Source organism: Vipera berus (genome assembly GCF_964194415.1).
Source record: "Vipera berus genome assembly, chromosome: 9".
NCBI lineage: Eukaryota > Metazoa > Chordata > Lepidosauria > Squamata > Viperidae > Vipera > Vipera berus.
Window position 1 is genome coordinate 2,612,518 of NC_138212.1, and position 17,048 is coordinate 2,629,565.

The 17,048-nt window shown below is 46.3% G+C and overlaps 1 protein-coding gene across 1 annotated transcript in view; it reads left to right on the forward strand.

Annotated features, from left to right (window-relative positions):
• Positions 1-1,024: 1,024 nt before the first annotated feature.
• CATSPERG (cation channel sperm associated auxiliary subunit gamma) overlaps positions 1,025-17,048 on the forward strand; it is a gene marked incomplete at its 5' end in the record, with an annotated part of 32,475 nt that continues 16,451 nt past the window's right edge. The window contains 14 exons of the mRNA XM_081334327.1: positions 1,025-1,240; positions 2,064-2,117; positions 2,773-2,917; positions 4,162-4,288; positions 5,026-5,095; positions 6,424-6,579; positions 7,103-7,274; positions 9,304-9,441; positions 10,035-10,100; positions 11,196-11,303; positions 12,493-12,543; positions 13,970-14,099; positions 15,261-15,372; positions 15,759-15,923. Of these exons, the coding sequence (XP_081190453.1) occupies positions 1,025-1,240; positions 2,064-2,117; positions 2,773-2,917; positions 4,162-4,288; positions 5,026-5,095; positions 6,424-6,579; positions 7,103-7,274; positions 9,304-9,441; positions 10,035-10,100; positions 11,196-11,303; positions 12,493-12,543; positions 13,970-14,099; positions 15,261-15,372; positions 15,759-15,923 (1,710 nt within the window). The remainder of the gene's footprint in view (positions 1,241-2,063; positions 2,118-2,772; positions 2,918-4,161; positions 4,289-5,025; positions 5,096-6,423; positions 6,580-7,102; positions 7,275-9,303; positions 9,442-10,034; positions 10,101-11,195; positions 11,304-12,492; positions 12,544-13,969; positions 14,100-15,260; positions 15,373-15,758; positions 15,924-17,048) is intronic.

Below are 17,048 nucleotides of genomic sequence, written 5' to 3' on the forward strand. Positions count from 1 at the left end.
GGGTCGAAGTCCACAGGTCTTAAAGTTGCCAAGTATGAAGACCCCTGGATTAAACCTAAGTACAGGCAGTCCTCAATTTACGACCGCAATGGAGCCCCAGGTTTCCTTTCTTAAGTGAGACATCAGTTGAGTGATGCCCCATTTTACAACTTTTCTTGCCACAGCTGTTAAGTGAAACACAGCAGCTGTTAGTGACACAGTTGCTAGGCTTCCTCGTTGACTTTGCTCGTCAAAAGGATGCAAAAGCGTGACTCCGGGACACAGCAGTTGGTCATAAGTATGAAGCAGTTGCTAAGCATCTGAATCCTGATCACGTGACTATGGGGATGCTGCAAAGGAGGTAACTCTGAGAAATGGTCATAAATAGGATAATAACATCAAACCTCAATTTTTTACTTTTTCATAATAATATAAACTAGCCATTTCTATAACAACACACCTATTAATCGGTAAAACTCCAAATTAAAGTTTCTTTTTTTTTCCACCTGAAGTGCAAAGTCTGGAAGCGGTTTCCAAGTAGAAACAAAAATAATTGTTTCGGAATCTTACAGGTAGTCCTTGACTTATAACAGCTCATTTAGTGACCGCTCAAAGTTACAACGGCACTGAAAAATGTGACTTATGGCAGTTTTTCACAGTTACAACCTTTGCAGCATCCCCAAGAACATGTAATCAAAAGTCAGATGCTTGGCCACTGGTTCATACTTATGACCATTACTGTGTCCCAAGATCAAGTGATCCCCTTTTGCGAACTTCTGACAACCAAAGTCAATGGGAGAGGCAGATTCACTTAACAACCGGGTTACTAACTGATCAACTGCAGTGATTCACTTAACTGGGGCAATAAGGGTCATAAAATGGGGTCAAACATACTTAACCAATGTCTCACTTGATGGCAGAAATTTTGAGCTCAGTCGAGGTTGTAAGTCAAGGACTCCTATTTGAAAAGGGGCTATCCAAATGAACGTCTGAATGCCAGGTTTGTTTGCTTTCTGCTAGGTCTCTCTTGCCAGAAGCATCCATGATGTGGCCACCGTTTCTGCCCAACCTGCTTTGCCTCCTCCTCCAACTGAAGCTTTGCCTCTCGCTGAGACAATGCAAATGGTACACTTCACTTGTTGACACTACGAATCTCAAAGCCCTCTCAAGCAGCTTCATCAACCAGGAAGAAGTTCTCAACGTGTCCGCCATCTTCCGTGAACTCAAAGACTCACCGGTAGATCCCGATGACAAAGATGCTGTAAGTACCTCTTGCCTTTAAGTATGGGAAAGACAGGAGAGCAGAAAAGAGCATGCAAGGATCCTGAATAAAGCATGGAAGACAGGCAAATGGAAATTCTTTTTTTTACACAACATATATGGGTAGACCACATATGTAACCACAATGGGGACCAGGATATCTACTGCTAAGCAAGGCAGTTGTTAAATGACTTGCGCCTGATTTTATTTATCTATCTGTCTGTCCATCCATCCATCCATCCATCTTTTACATACCTATTTATCCATCCATCCTCTCATCACCTATCCATCATTTACGTATCTATCCATACATCACTCATTCATTTCTGTCTCTTTCATCTCTCTCTCTCTCTGTGTATCTATCCAACTCTGTCTGTCTGTCTGTCTGTCTATCTATCTATCTATCTATCTATCTATCTATCTATCTATCTATCATCTATCTATCTATAATCTAGCTATCTAGCTATCTATCAAACCGAGACAGATGGACAGTTCAGAAATGCGGAATAATAATAGTAATATAATGATGATGTTGTTGTTGTAGTTGGAAGGGGTCTTATGAGGTCATCTAGCTCAACCCCCTGCTCAGGCAAGAAACCCTATACCATTTCAGACAAATGGCTGTCCAGTCTCTTCTTAAAAACTTCCAGTGTTGGAGCATTCACAGGTTCTGGAGGCAAGTAGTTCCGCTGGTTAATTGTTCTGACTGTCAGGAAATTTGGTGAATTACTCACAGATCTAGATGATAAGAGCTCTCTCGAGTCTTATGAAAAAATAGTGCTGTGTCTGATATCTGAAAATGACTCTTATTTCTTTTTTTAAAGCGTTACTATGGATTTCCATACTTCCTGAAAGTAACTCTAGTTTGCGTCTATCGGGTAAGGATGAAACCTGTGCGAAATTGGTCAGGGTTCCTTGACAGAGAGAAGGAGAGGAATTAGGTTTGGGAGGGCCCTGCTTTAGTCAATCAGAATAGAGCTGGAAGGGACCTTGGAGGTCTTCTAGTCCAACCCCCTGCTCAAGCAGGAGACCTATACTGTTTGAGACGAGTGGCGGTCCAGTCTCTTCATACAGGCTCAAAGCTGACTCAGCCTTCCATCCTTCCGAGGTCGGTGAAATGAGGACCCAGATTGTTAGGGGCAATATACCAATAATGCTTCTACATTGTAAACCACCCAGAGAGTACTTCCACATTGCATATATGCCCCAGAGCTATGGGGTGGTATATAAGTCTAAATGCAATTGCTATTGCTACTACTGTTGCTATTGAATGGGGCTCCCCCTTCAGTAATTGGAGAAGGGTAAGGAGGGTTACATCTGGAGTGGGCCTGCCAGTGCTGTAGGAAGCCAGCACCACCCAGTCCTCCGAGTTCATTTGCTTAGAATTATTATTATTTATTCAAGGTATTTACCAACTCTCTCGCCACGAGGGCTACTCTAGAATGCTTGCAACAATAAAAGCAAAGGAAGGAAGGAAGGAAGAAAAAAGAATTGCTTGGGAGAGTGAGAGACTCTCTGCCCTTCTCCTTCCAGAGCGAACAGGTAGCTATTCGGGTGGGCCACTACAGCGGGCTGAGACCCATCGTGAGGGTCTCTTTTGAAGAACCCGTCAACCCCGTGCGCCAGAAACAAGAACGTTTACGGATCGAAATGAAGACTGCCCCACACCGGATGTACGGTGGGTTTTGGCACGGTGGGGCTGGAGAAGTGAAGAGGCTCTTCTCTCCTGTCCACGTAGCAGGTGTTCCTCGTGGTCTTTGAAAAAACAGGGCACATTTGATCCACTCTGACAGCCTAAATCTTCCTTCCCAGTTCCAGTGGGAATTAAAATCAAAATTAAAATTAAAATCAAAGCGAATTAGCTGCTGACGTTTGGGAGAGGTGGCAGGGCGCACCCTCCCAAAGTGGGATGTTCCCTTTGGGATTAGCATGTTGTGGTATAAACCCGGATTTTTTAAAAAAACTTGTACCTTTGATTTCTGTTGCTAAGCAAGACAGTCCTTAAGCGAGTCGCGCCCAATTTTAGGACCTCCTTTGGCACGGTTGTTAAGCCTATCGCTGCAGTGATTAATTGAATCGTGCTGCTGTTAAGCGAATCCGTCTTCCCCCTTTGACTTTGCTTGTCAGAAGCAGCTGGGAGAGCTACAGATGTGTTACCCCTAGGCCCCCCCCCCCCGGCAAACTGCCGCGGTCATAAATAGAGGCCGCTTCCCAAGCTCCCAAATTTTGACCGCAAGACTGTGGAGTTGGTGCCACGATTGTAAGTGCAAGGATCGGTTGGAAGCCATTTTTTTCCTCTCACTACTATTGTAACTTTGAACGGTCCCTAAACAAATGGCTGTAAATCAGGGACTGCCTGCACCAGCCAGAATTAAAGACAAGGGGGACTTCACTTGGTAGGTCGCCTGTCTGCCACAAGCCTATGGCAGTTAGTCTGCCCAGTGTACGGGTCATCCTCAACTGACAACTTAACAAAAATTTCCATTGTTAAATGAGACATTTGTTAAGTGAGCGTTGCCCCCCTTTACGGCCTTCCTCAGCACAGTTGTTAAGTGAATCACTGCAGTTGATAAAGTGAGTCACCCGGTGGTTAAGTGACTCTGACCTGTGACCCCGGGACACGGCAATAAATGTAAAGCACTTGCCAAAGACCTGAATTTTGATCACAGGACCATCGGGATGCTGCAGAAGCCATAACTGCGAAGAACGGTCATAAGTCCCATTTCTCAGTGCCGTTGTAAGTTTGAACGGTCGCTAAATGAGCTGCTTGTCAGTCGAGGGCTACCTGTACATCGTCCTTATGAACAGAATGTAAAAATTGCGCCTCCGTCTCGTAACGCAGGGTAGATTTCTGCTCATGTCAGTGTTTCAGGAAGCAGCCCAGGCTGTGTGACGTGCTACCCTCTGTCTCTCCACATTCAGATCACTGTGATAGCGAGGAAGTTTGCAAGATGTTTTGGTTCGCTCCGATGCCCTTCCTGAACGGCAGCGTTGTGAACCGTGTTCTGGTGAGGACTAACGGCTTTGGGCTCCCTGTGCTCAACATGAGGTAAGAAGAGGCTGGGGATAATGGTCTTTCTAGCCATCCCTGTTGCTAAAAGCTTCCAGCAAAGGAATTCATTTCTGCATACCATTTATTTTGTTTGTTTGTTTTTATCTTGCACTTATTTATTCATTTATTTATTACAAATCACTCAAGGCGGTGAACAAATCCAACACACCGCCCTCTTCCTATTTTACCCACAACAGCAACAACAACGACAACAACAACAACCCTGTGTGGTGAGTAGGGCTGAGAGAAAGCGATTGGCCCAAGGTCACCCAGTCGGCTTTTGTGGCCAAAACAGGACTAGAACTCACCTCTCCTAGTGATTAGCCCAGTGGCGCCCGACTGCTTTCAGGCCTAAGGCGGGACTAGAACTCATGTCTCCTGGCGAAAGTCACCCAGCTGACTTTCCATAGCTGAAGCCGGACTAAAACCTCACAGTCGCCCGCTTTCTGGCCCAGTTGCCTCAACCACTAGATCAAACTGCCTCTCAAACCACTGTGTTGGGACCGAACCTGTCGATTCCTCCCTTTCCAGAAGGTCTCCCGCTGTGGCCCTAAGATCGTTTTATTCTAAATTGCTCGATTCCCTTCTCTCCCGTTTCTTTTTTTTTTTTTCCCTCCCCTTCGTTGCAGCTCTCTTGGAGCCAACTGCCATAACAGAGTATAATTTGCTTTGGCAGACCAGTTATCCCTAAACGTAGTAAATGCAGATGCTTCCTCTTCCCCTCTTCTTCCTAGGCTCAACATTAACATAAATGGATTTATGGAATACTCCGAGAGATCAGAAAAATTCAGGATTGGGAAAAAGGTGACTTGCTGTGGCTCTGGGGTTTGCAAATGTAGACATATGAAGCTTGGGAAGAGCCAGGGGTCTTAATAAGCACGCTTGCATTCCACAGGTCAAATGCCTCTTTTGGTTCCCTTGGACCAGGGGTAGGCAACCTTGGCTCTTTCATGACTCGTGGACTTCAACTTCCAGAATTCCGGATGCAGCACGGGGGAAACTTTGGCCCCTTCATGACTTGTGGACTTCAACTCCCAGAATTCCTGAGCCGGCATGGCTCAGCTTGGAAACCTCTCCCTTTCCCCTCAGTGCGGCTGGCTCAGGAATTCTGGGAGTTGAAGTCCACGAGTCATAAAAGAGCCAAGGTTGGCCTACCCCTGCCCTGGACAAAGGTTGCTGCAGCAGTTGCTTTGAGTTGTGGATCCCGCCATCCCCAAGATGCTTTTTCATGCGGCAACTGGACTTCCTTGTTTTTCTTTGACGTTACCTTTGGGATAATTATGACCTGGCTGACTGCGAATCTCCATCGATCCAGCCATCCCTTGAAGAACGTTCCGTTGGCCAGAGGACTAGAACTCACAGTCTCCTGTTTTCTAGCCCAGCGTCTTAACCGCTACCAAACCAAACTGACCCAAACCTTCCCATCTCCTCACATATAGAAAACGGACTCCACTGGAAAATAGGTGCAGTTGAGCTTCGCCTACGGCAAAGAGGGCTGTGATCCAACTAAAATCTGTGGCTTAACAGAGTCGGAAGGGACCTTGGAGGTCTTCCAGACCAACCCCCTGCTCAAGCAGGAAGCCCAATACCATTTCAGACAAGTAGCTGTCCAGTCTCTTCTTTAAAAACCTCCAGGGATGAAGCACCCACAACTTCTGGTGGCAAGCCGTTCCACTGGTTAATTGTTCTAACTGTCAGGAAGTTTCTCCTTAGTTCTAGGTTGCTTCTCTCCTTGATTAGTTCCCATCCGTTGCTTCTTCTCCTGCCTTCAGGGGCTTTGGAGAATAGGTGGACCCCCTCCTCTTCTTAGCGGCAGCCCCTCAAATACTGGAAGACTGCTATCATGTCACCCCTCCTCCTTCTTTTCATTAAACCAGACCAGGGGTCTTCAAACATGGCCCTTTTATGACTTGTGGACGTCAACTCCCAGAATTCCTAAGTCCACAAGTCATAAAAGGGCCAAGTTTGAAGACCCCCCCCTGAACTAGATCTACCCAATTCCAGCGACCGTTCTTGGTATGTTTTAGGCTCCAGTCCCTAAATATCTCTGGCTTCGTATCGTGGAGTTAAACGTTCTGTTGATGGGCAAGCACTGACCATTTTTTTTTCTTTCCCTCTCTGGTTGGTTGCAGTTGTACGGCTTGAAGGGTATCTTGCAGCTGAGTGACCCGTCGCGCCCTTTGTGGGCCACGTACCAGCAAGCCCCCGTGCTTATCCTGGGAGGGATCCCGGAGAAGAAAGTTGTCATCATTTCAGATACGAACTTTGAAACATTTGACATTATAGAGGTAAAGAGGGAGAAAATTTTTTATCATGACAGGTAGTCCTCAACTTGCAACAGTTCATCTAGTGACCATTCAATGTTACAACATCCCGGGGGGGGGGAAAAACGACTTATGACCGTTTTTCACATGTTGCAATGACCGTGGCAGCAGTCCCCAAAATTCAGACCATTGGCAACCGACTCCCATTTGTGACAGTCGCAGCGTCCCGGGTATCAGGTGATCCCTCTTTTGCGACCTGCTGACCAACGAAGTCAACGGGGAGGCCAGATTCGCTTCATGGCCCTGTGACAAACTTAAACCATGGCAGCAATCTGTTTAGCAGCTGTGGCAAGAAAGGTCGTAAAGCGGGGGCGAAGCTCCCTTGACCACTGTCTGGCTTAAGGACCAAAACTTTGGGCTTGATTGTGGTCGTAAGTCGAGGACTGCCTGCATTTCTGCAGCCCTGGGGGGATGAAAGGCTGCTGCCCCCGGGCAAGAGCAGACAGCACACCCAGCTCTTTGCCTTTTGTCTCCTGCTCTGCCGCAGGTGGGCATCGACAGCTGCTGGATCGGCTCCGTTTTGTGCCCGCAGGGAACGTTCTCCTCTTCCATTGTAGACACCATCGCTACCGAAAGCACTCTTTTCATCCGACAAAATCAGCTGGTCTATTACTTTACAGGGCATTATCCAATTTTACACCGAGAAACCGAAGGATCTGGTATGTCAGCCCGCCGCAATGCTTCCAGGAGCTTCTGCCAGCATGGTCTTGCCAGGAAGGTCCATAATCAGTAAAAATCAAAAGCTTTCTGCCAGAGAATCAATTCAGCCCACTTGATCCCTCGCATTCCTGCTTTACTCCACGCATTATTAAGATCCAACCTCGGGACTGAATGATCTATAATTACATGTGGAAGTGTGATTTCCCCATATTTGGAGTGAAGTCCTCTTGAATCCCATAGGGGGGTGGGTTGGGTTCAAGAGCTGTCGTTGCACAGTGGTTAGAATGCAGTATTGCAGGCTGATTGTGCTCACTGTTAGGAGTTCGATCCAGACTGGCTCAAAGTTGACTCAGCCTTCCATCCTTCCGAGGTCAGTAAAATGAGAACCCAGATTGTTGGGGGCAATAGGCTGACTTTGTAAACCGCTTAGAAAGGGCTGTAAAGCGCTATATAAGTCTAAGTCTCTATTGCTATGTTGAGACCTTGGAAAAAGTTCAGAGAAGAGCAACTAAGTTGATCAAAGGCCTGGAGACTAAAACATATGAAGAATGGCTGCAAGACGTGGGTTTGGCTAGTCTAAAGAAAAGAAGAAATAGGCGATGATAGCAATAGTCCAGTATTTGAGGGGCTGCCACAAAGAAGAGGGGGTCAAACTATTCTCCAAGACATCAGAGGGCAAGATGAGAAACAATGGTTGGAAACTGACCAAAGAGAGAAGCAACCTGGAATTAAGGAGAAACTTTCTGACAGTGAGGACAATCAACCAGTGGAACAGCTGGCCTCCAGAAATCGTGGGCGCTCCATCACTGGAGGTTTTTTAAGAAGAGACTAGACATTCACCTGTCTGAGATGGTATAGGTTCTCCTGCTTGAGCAGGGGGCTGGACTAGAAGATCTCCAAGGTCCCTTCCAGCTGCTACCCTACCCTGTCCTGTCCTGTCCTGTCCTGTCCTGTCCTGTCCTGTCCTGTCCTGTCCTGTCCTATCCTATCCTATCCTATCCTATCCTATCCTATCCTATCCTATCCTATCCTATCCTATCCTATCCTATCCTATCCCCCTGCTCAGGCCATTTCAGACAAATGGTTGTCCAATCTCTTCTTAAAAACATCCAGCATTGGAACATTCACAATTTCTGGAGGCAGGTTGTTCCACTGGTTAATTGTTTTACACCGTTAGGAAATTCCTCCTTAGTTCCAGGCTGCTTCTCTCCTTGGTTAGTTTCCATCCGTTGCTTCTTGTCCTGCCTTCAGGCGCTTTGGAGAACAGCTTGACTGCCTCTTCTTTGGGGCAGCCCCTGAGATATTGGAACACTGCTATCATGTCACCCCTAGTCCTTCTTTTCATTAAACTACACATACCCAATTCCAGCAACCGTTCCTTATATATTTTATTCTCCAGTCCCCTGATCATCTTTGTTGCTCTTCTCTGCACTCTTTCTGGAGTCTCTGCACTTTTTTTTACATCATGGTTGATTTGATTTGATTTGATTTGATTTGATTAAATTTATATGCCGCCCTTCTCCCTGAGGACTCAGGGTGGCTCACAACCATAAAAATTAAAAAACATAAAGTAAAAAATTTAAAAAAGAATTAAACAACAGATGCAATAATTACGAGACAATTTAACCCAGTAAAAAGCCTAATTAAAAACCGTAGTCAGTCCAGGCCCGCTTGTTGGAACAACCAGGTCTTCAGGTCACGGCAGAAGGACCAAAGGTCAGGGGCCGTCCACAGCTCCGGGGGTAGTTCATTCCAGAGGGTCGGCGCACCCACAGAGAAGGCTCTCCCCCTGGGGGTCGCCGGCCGGCATTGCCTGGCCGACGGCACCCTGAGGAGGCCGACTCTGGGAGCGAACCGGGCGATGGGAGGTTGACAATGGCAGCAGGTGGTCTCGCAAGTACCCCGGGCATAAGCCATGTAGGGCTTTAAAGGTTATGACCAAAACTGGATGCACTATTGCAAGTGTGGCCTTACCAAGGCCTTGTGAAGTGCTATTAACATCTCTTTCTCACTCTGTTGCTCCTTTAGAACTATGGACACGGGTCTTGAACAACGTCTGCGTGAAGAAGCTCGTTCCTGTCTTTTTCCCTCACAATAACAGCGAATACGTGATCGCCCTGGGTGGCGGTTCTCAGGATGGTGAATTCTTCCTCATAACTTGCAAAGGTAGCGTATTAGACTTGGTGCGGGCTCCAGTGAACAGGGCCTAGCCCGAGAGACACCGCTCCCCCATCGTCTCGTAGAGGTAGTCCTCAACGGCCACAATTGAGCCAGATATTTCTGTTGTTAAGAGAGACATTTGTTAAGTGAGTTTTGCCCCATTTTATGCTTTAAATGATTTTTATTCACTTATAAAATAGGAAAATAGAAAAGCATAGAAAAGGAACAATGGTAGAGGAAGGGGGAAAAGAAAAGTGTGGACAAAGGGGGGAGGAGGGAAAAGAGACGTTGACTTCCGATTCCCCCTGTTGCAGTAAATTAAGGCACTAACATCGAATCTCAACTTTTTACATATGTGTGTGTGTGTGTGTGTGTGTGTGTGTGTGTGTGTGTTTGTGTATCTGACTCAGGAATTCTGGGAGTTGAAGTCCATGAGTCATAAAAGAGCCGAGGTTGCCTACCCCTGCACTAAAGGAAGTGTTGTAAGTTGAGGACCACCTGTCAAATAACATGGCGGCATGGCAGCCAGGCATGAGACCATGCCCAGGGAAGGAAGAACTCTTTTGTTCCTGTTTGTGGTTTTTTTCTTTTTCTTTTAGATGGAGTGGTGAAGGCGAGTCAGTCCCTAAGGGAACGGAGGAGGACCGTCTGCTTTTCTATGTTCAGTAAGTGTTTTTCTATGTTTAAAAAGTTGCCTTTCCCTTCCTCTGGGTTGTTTCTGTAGGCTTCAGCTGCTGTGGAGATTTTGGGAAAAGGTGGCGACACTTTGGGATGGGTGCATCTATAGTAATAGTAATAATAATAGCAATAGTAGTGGTGGTGGTGGTGGCAGTGGTGGTGATGGTGATGATGGAAGGGACCTTGGAGGTCTTCTAGTCCAACCCCCTGCTCAGCCAGGAAACCCTATCCCATTTCAGACAAATGGATGTCCAGTCTCTTCTTAAAGACTTCCAGTGTTGGAGCGTTCACAGCTTCTGGAGGCAGGTTATTCCGCTGATTAATTATTCTAACCGTCAGGAAGTTTCTGCTTAGTTCCAGGTTGCTTCTCTCCTTGATTAGTTTCCATCCGTTGCTTCTTGTCCTGCCTTCAGGTGCTTTGGAGAATAGCTTGACTGCCTCTTCTTTGGGGCAGCCCCTGCGATACTGGAGCACTGCTATCATGTCCCCCCTCATCCTTTTCTTCTTTAGACTAGACCAGGGGTGTCAAATTTCATTGAGGGCCGCATCAGCATTGCGGTTGCCCTCAGGGGGCCGGGTGGGTGTGGCCTGGGTGGGCGTGGCCTACTGGGTGGGCGTGGCTAGAGTGCGTATGGCCTACTGGGTGGGCGTGGCCAGCTCTACATCGTTGGCATCAAGGGTGCCTATGGGGGCCTGGGCAGGAGTGGGACAGATCTGAGGGTCTCTGGCAGAAGGAGGGTCTCTGGGCCAGGGCCAAGGCAGTGGGGGCCGTTCCCCCACTGTTTCCAGGATGGCTTCGCGGGCCACATGAAACCACTTTGCGGGCCGGATCTGGCCCCCGGGCCTTGTGTTTGACATGTCTGGACTAGACATACGCAATTCCAGCAACCGTTCCTTATATGTTTCAGCCTCCAGTCCCCTGATCATCTCTGTTGCTCTTTTCTGCGCTCTTTATAGAGTCTCGACATCTTTTTTTAACGTCGTGTTTTTTTACATCCAAACCTGGCTGAGGTATTCCAGGTGTGGCCTTACACGCTTCCATGCATTTCTCCAAATTCTGACCTCTCTTTTCTTTTCTCCAGAAGCGGCCTGCTCCATCTTATGGGCCTCTCTGATACATGAGGACAAGTTCCATTTGCTGGTGATGCGGAAGTCAAACAATGCAACTTTCGTCATTTCATACGATAGAAGTAATAATGCTCGACTCCTTTTAAGCATAACTCCTCCATGTAGGGCCACAATTGAGGCCAACATTTCTGTCGCTAAGCGAACCATTTGTTAAGTGAGCTTTGCCCCCATTTTACGACCTTTCTTGCCACAGTGGTTAAGTGAATCACTGCAGTTCCTAAATTAGTAACCCGGTTGTGACTTGGCTTGTCGCAAGGTTGCAGAAAGGGCTTACCTGACCCTGGGACGCTGCAAACCACCATAAATGTGAGCCAGTTGCAAAGCGTCTGAATTTGGATCATCTGACTGTGGGGAGGCTGGAACGGTTGCAAGTGTGAAAAATGATCACAAATCACTTTTTTTTCAGTGGGGTTGCAACTGGGTGGTCACTAAAAAAACTAATGTAAATCAAGGACTACCTGTGCAATGCAGGATTGGTTGGAACCATTTCAAGACACTTGGGAAAAAGACGCTTACCTGGTGACGGGGTTGTTTGATAGTAGCATGGTCAATACGACTGTGAGCTATCTTTGCCAGCTCCCCTGGCTAGGGAGAAACACTTTACATGGCTGGCTGTTGAACTGTGACTCCAAACTATTTATGTATATCAAGAACAGAACAGAACAGAATAGAATAATGAAGAATAGAATAGAATAGAATAGAATAGAATAGAATAGAATAGAATAGAATAGAATAGAATAGAATAGAATAGAATAGAATAGAATAGAATAGAATAGAATAGAATAGAATGGAATGGAATAAGGAAATAGAATGGAATGGAATGGAATGGAATGGAATGGAATGGAATGGAATAGAATAGAATAGAATAGAATAGAATAGAATAGAAAATATGGAATGGAGTAGAATAGAATAGAATAGAATAGAATAGAATAGAATAGAATAGAATAGAATAGAATAGAATACAATAGAATACAATACAATACAATACAATACAATACAATACAATACAATACAATAACAAAGTTGGAAGGGACCTTTAAGGTCATCTAGTCCAACCCTCTGCCCAAGCAGGAGACCCTACACCATTTCTGACAGATGGCAGTCCAGTACTCTTCTTGAAAGCTTCCAGTGATGAAGCTCCCACAACTTCTAAAGACAACGTCTGTTCCTTTGGTTGATTGTCCTCACTGTCAGGAAATGTGTTTGCGTTCACACTCAGTCTAACCTTGGTTCTCTTTGTTCCATTTCTAGAGCACCAAAAATTTCAAGAACTGTATCGCATCCCTGCCTATATACCTAAGGGTAAGAACCATACTGCTTGTGGTTTATGAAACTCACCTGGTCCTTGGGAGGGATCCGATGGGTGGTTATGAATGCCCAACCCAGTCTAAACATCTGGCAGACTCTGTGACAAAACATCACGACCCCCATTGATTCAATGCTTATTGCCCCCCCTGACTCTCAATACCTTTGAGCTGCTCACAACAACGAAATCACAACAGAACCAACGAAAAGGTGCAAAAATAACAGAGCAGGTGAAAAAGAAAGGGGGGGCCTGGGAGAAGAGCCAGGTCTTCACTGCTTTTCTAAACCATAGCAAAATGGAGGCCATCCGGATCTTCGAGGGGTGGGGGAAGGAAATTTTGTCTCAGAGGGAAGGTGCTGCAACAGAGAAGGTGCATTTCTGGCCCCTGCTTAATGCGGGGTTTCCCAATTTTGGCAACTTGAGGATGGGTGGATTCTCCTCCCAGAATTCCTCAGCCAGCCATGCTGTTAGCTTGTTTCTCTGAGTTTGTAACAGTAAACCACAGCTTTATCCAGGGACTGACAGGACAGGCCGCCAGTATGTAAAAAAGCGAACAAGCCCTACTCCTTTCCAGCACTGGTGATGAAATGTCTGCAAGGAAATAACAAGCTCAGAGAGCACCAAGGATCCCTCTAGTCCTCCTCCTCCTCCTCCTCCTCCTCCTCCTCCTCTCTTAAAACCCCCCTTCCTTCCAGCAATAATAATGTTACCTAGTTGGGTAATGAAACATCTGCAAGGAAACAACAAGCTCAGAGAGCACCAAGGATCCCCCAGTCGTCGTCGTCGTCGTCCTCCTCCTCCTCCTCCTCCTCCTCCTCCTCCTCCTCCTTTCTGTTCTTTTATACTGCAAGCCCCACTCCCTTCTAGCACTGATGATGTTACCTACTTGGGTCATGAAATGTCTGCAAAGAAACCACCAACCTCAGAGAGCACCAAAACCCCCAGAGTCTTCCTCCCCTGTTTCTCCTCCTCCTCCTCCTCCTCCTCCTCCTCCTCCTCCTCCTCCTCCTCCTCCTCCTCCCTGCAAACTCCACTCCCTTCTAGCACTGATGATGTTACCTAGCTGGGTCATGAAACATCTGCAAAAAAACAACCAAGCTCAGAGAGCACCAAGGACACCCCACCCCACCCCACCCCCATCCCCCAGTTCAACCCCGAGCTGCAAATATTCTCTTTAATCAGCAATAATCACCGTTCCTTTCCTTCCTCTGCTGAGTCTGTTGTTCAGGAGCTGTCCTGTCCTCTGAGTTCCAGGTGGACTTGAGGTTCAGAAAGAGCAGCCTTCAAATGAGGGATGGTCCTCAGATAAACAGGAGGACCCCAAGCAAAAGAGAGGAAGGAGGGATGGCTCGTGTTTTCCTTTGCAGTCTTCCCGCCAACGCTGCGGAAAACCTTTTGGCAGTTCTCTCTTCTCCTCAACAGCCTCTGACAAAGGGTTTGTGATGCTCCTGGGCACTGAGGTGTACACAACAAAACGCCTGATCGCACGAGGCCTGGCTTACAACCCCTTCAGTAGGGCTTTTTATATTTGGGGGAACGTGATCTTGGAAAGGTAAGCTTGTCATTCCTACGGTGAACTGTCATAGACTCAGAAGGGATCATTTAGCCAGTAGAACCAAACAGGAATATAAGAAGGACGAGATTTGTCTGAAACGGGATAGGGTTTCCTGCCTGAGCAGGGGGTTGGACTAGACGACCTCCAAGGTCCCTCCCAATTCTATTCTATTCTATTCTATTCTATTCTATTCTATTCTATTCTATTCTATTCTATTCTATTCTATTCTATTCTATTCTATTCTATTCTATTCTATTCTATTCTATTCTTCTATTCTATTATTCTATTCTATTCTATTATTCTATTCTATTCTATTCTATTCTATTCTATTCTATTCTATTCTATTCTATTCTATTCTATTCTATTCTATTCTATTCTATTCTATTCTATTCTCAGAGTCATTTCAATACGGTCCTTTCTGCAGTTCCAAGAATGTTCCACTCACCCCTTTGCACTCTGATTCACGTGACCCTGAGGGCACAGATAAACCTCCGTGTGGCCTCAACGACTCTCAGAGAGAGAGCTAAGAACCAGATGACTGCTAGGAATATAAATCCATCCTGCACCATTCAGTCAGAATTGAAGAAGCTTCTTGGATGAGAAGTGAAACACCTTCAAAGAAAAACAAAGAAAGTCCAGTTGCTCTTGAAAAAGTCACCTTTGGGAGAAGGACGGGATATTTTATTTATTTGTTTGTTTGTTTAATTAATTAACTTTGTCCCACCTATATTATTTTTTTATAAATAACTCAAAGTGGCAAACATACCTAATATTCCTTCCTCCTGTTTTCCCTACTACAACGACCCAGTGAGGTGGTTGGGCTGAGACTGAGTGATCGACCCAAAGTCAGTTGTCATGCCTAAGGCGGAGCTAGAACTCACCGACTCCTAGTACTTGGCCCAATGTCACCCAGGCTGCTTTCAGGCCTAAGGCAGGACTAGAACTCACCGACTCCTGGTGATTGGCCCAAAGTCCCCCCAGCCGGCTTTCACCTCTGAGGCCAGACAAGAACTGGAACTAGAACTCTCGGTCACCTGATTTCTAGGCCAGCATTTTAACCATTGCCCCAAACTGGCTCTCCAAATTGAAGTTGACCCCCCTGGTCAACCTAATGATGGGACTTCCCCCCCCCTCTTTTTTTTTTGCTCTCCTTTCCAGCCAAGATATGACGAATTACATCTACCTTTCCAACTTCCCAAGCGACTCTCCCATCAAGGATTTTATTCTCTCTTTTAATGGGCCTTTTGCCCTTGTGACAGACCGGGAGGAGGTAAGTCTATATTCCTCATGAATTGGAATGGTCACTAAACGAACGGTTGTAAGCCAGGGACCGAAGAAGATGACTTAAGTCTTTGAAGTCTTTGAAGATGACTTAAGTCTTTGAATCTACGCTTGTTAAACCGGTGTCCATTTTGCTGGGTTTTTTTTCTTTTTTTTCTTTTTCTTTTTCCCCCCAGCTGATTTATATAAAGGACATTCATGGCAAATAAAGAATGACAAAGAGGGATTTCCTTCAGGATAATGTCCTTAGGTCTCGAAATCTGGGATTGTAAAATCCCTGTCTTCTAGCTCAGATACGTGTATGCCAAGTAGTTTTGCACGAATTCTGCCCTCCCCGCCTTTTTTTTCTTCTTCTTCTTCTTCTTCTCATCATAGCTCTGGGTGTCGATTGAAAATGGCATAGCATTCAGAAAGGTTTATCCCTCCGATGCCTGGAATAAGTTTGGCGCTCTCCAAGCGATGAGGGGGTCTACAAGATACCCCCTATCAGCCAAACACTCCATCGTCAGCATATTCTACACCAAGGAAGGCTTGCACGAGGTGGGTGAGACAGGCCATTTGGGACCTCCAGGAAGTTCCTCGGACGCAAAGGGGTCTGGCAAGGTCCTTGTGGATTTGTCTATGGAGATTCTCAATCATCCAGGTCGTAGTTATCCCAAAGAGGGTTTTTTCAGGAGGCAACCGGACTTCCTTGGTTTTTTTTTTGAAGACGTTTCGTTTCTCATCGAAGAAGCTTCTTCAGCTCTGGCTGGAGGGTGGGGAAGGGAAGGATTTATATTTCTTGCAGAAAGCTGGTCATTTGCATTTTTTCAGAGACCTTGAGGCCACTTGGAAGTTTGCTTATGTCCTTAGGATCACCTGAGTGGTGCAAATGGGTGTGGAGCCTTCTTTCAGCAGTTCCAAGAAGGCTCCACGCCCATTTGCACCACTCGGGTGACCCTGAGGACCCAGACAAACCTCCAAGTGGCCTCAACGACTCTCTAAAAGGATGCAAATGACCAGCTGTCTGCAAAGGAGTATCAGTCCTTCCATTCCCCGCCATCCATTTGGAGCCGAAGAAGCTTGTTGGATGAGAAGCAAAATGTCTTCAAGGAAAAACAAGAAAGTCCAGTGGCCTCCTGAAAAAAAGCACTTTGGGTTCTTATGGATTAGAACGAGGAGCTGGCGGGGTTTGCTTAATGATTTATTTATTTGTCTTCTATTGCCGCCCATCTCACAGAGGTGACACCAGGCACCTGACTGCCCTCCTGTTTATTATTACGGGCAGTCCTTGTCTTACGACCACCACTGGGCTCAACATTTACGTCGTTGAGTGAGACATTTGTTTAAGTGAGTTTTGCCGCATTTCACCACATTTCTCGTCACAGTTGTTAACATGAATCGCTGCAGTTGTCAAGTTAGCCACAGGGTTGTCAGGAGGTCACAAAAGGGGGACACGTGACCTTGGGACACAGCGACCGTCCTAAGCATGAACCCATAGCCAAACACCTGAATTTTGACCACGTGACCCTGGGGACGCTGCAAAGGCCGGAGCTATGGAAAACGGTCCCAAGTCCCTTTTTCCAGTGGCGTTGTAACTTCGAACGGTCACTAAATGAGGTGTTGTAAGTCGAGGACGTCCTGTCTCATTAACAACCACCACAATTAATTCAAATAAATCATTGA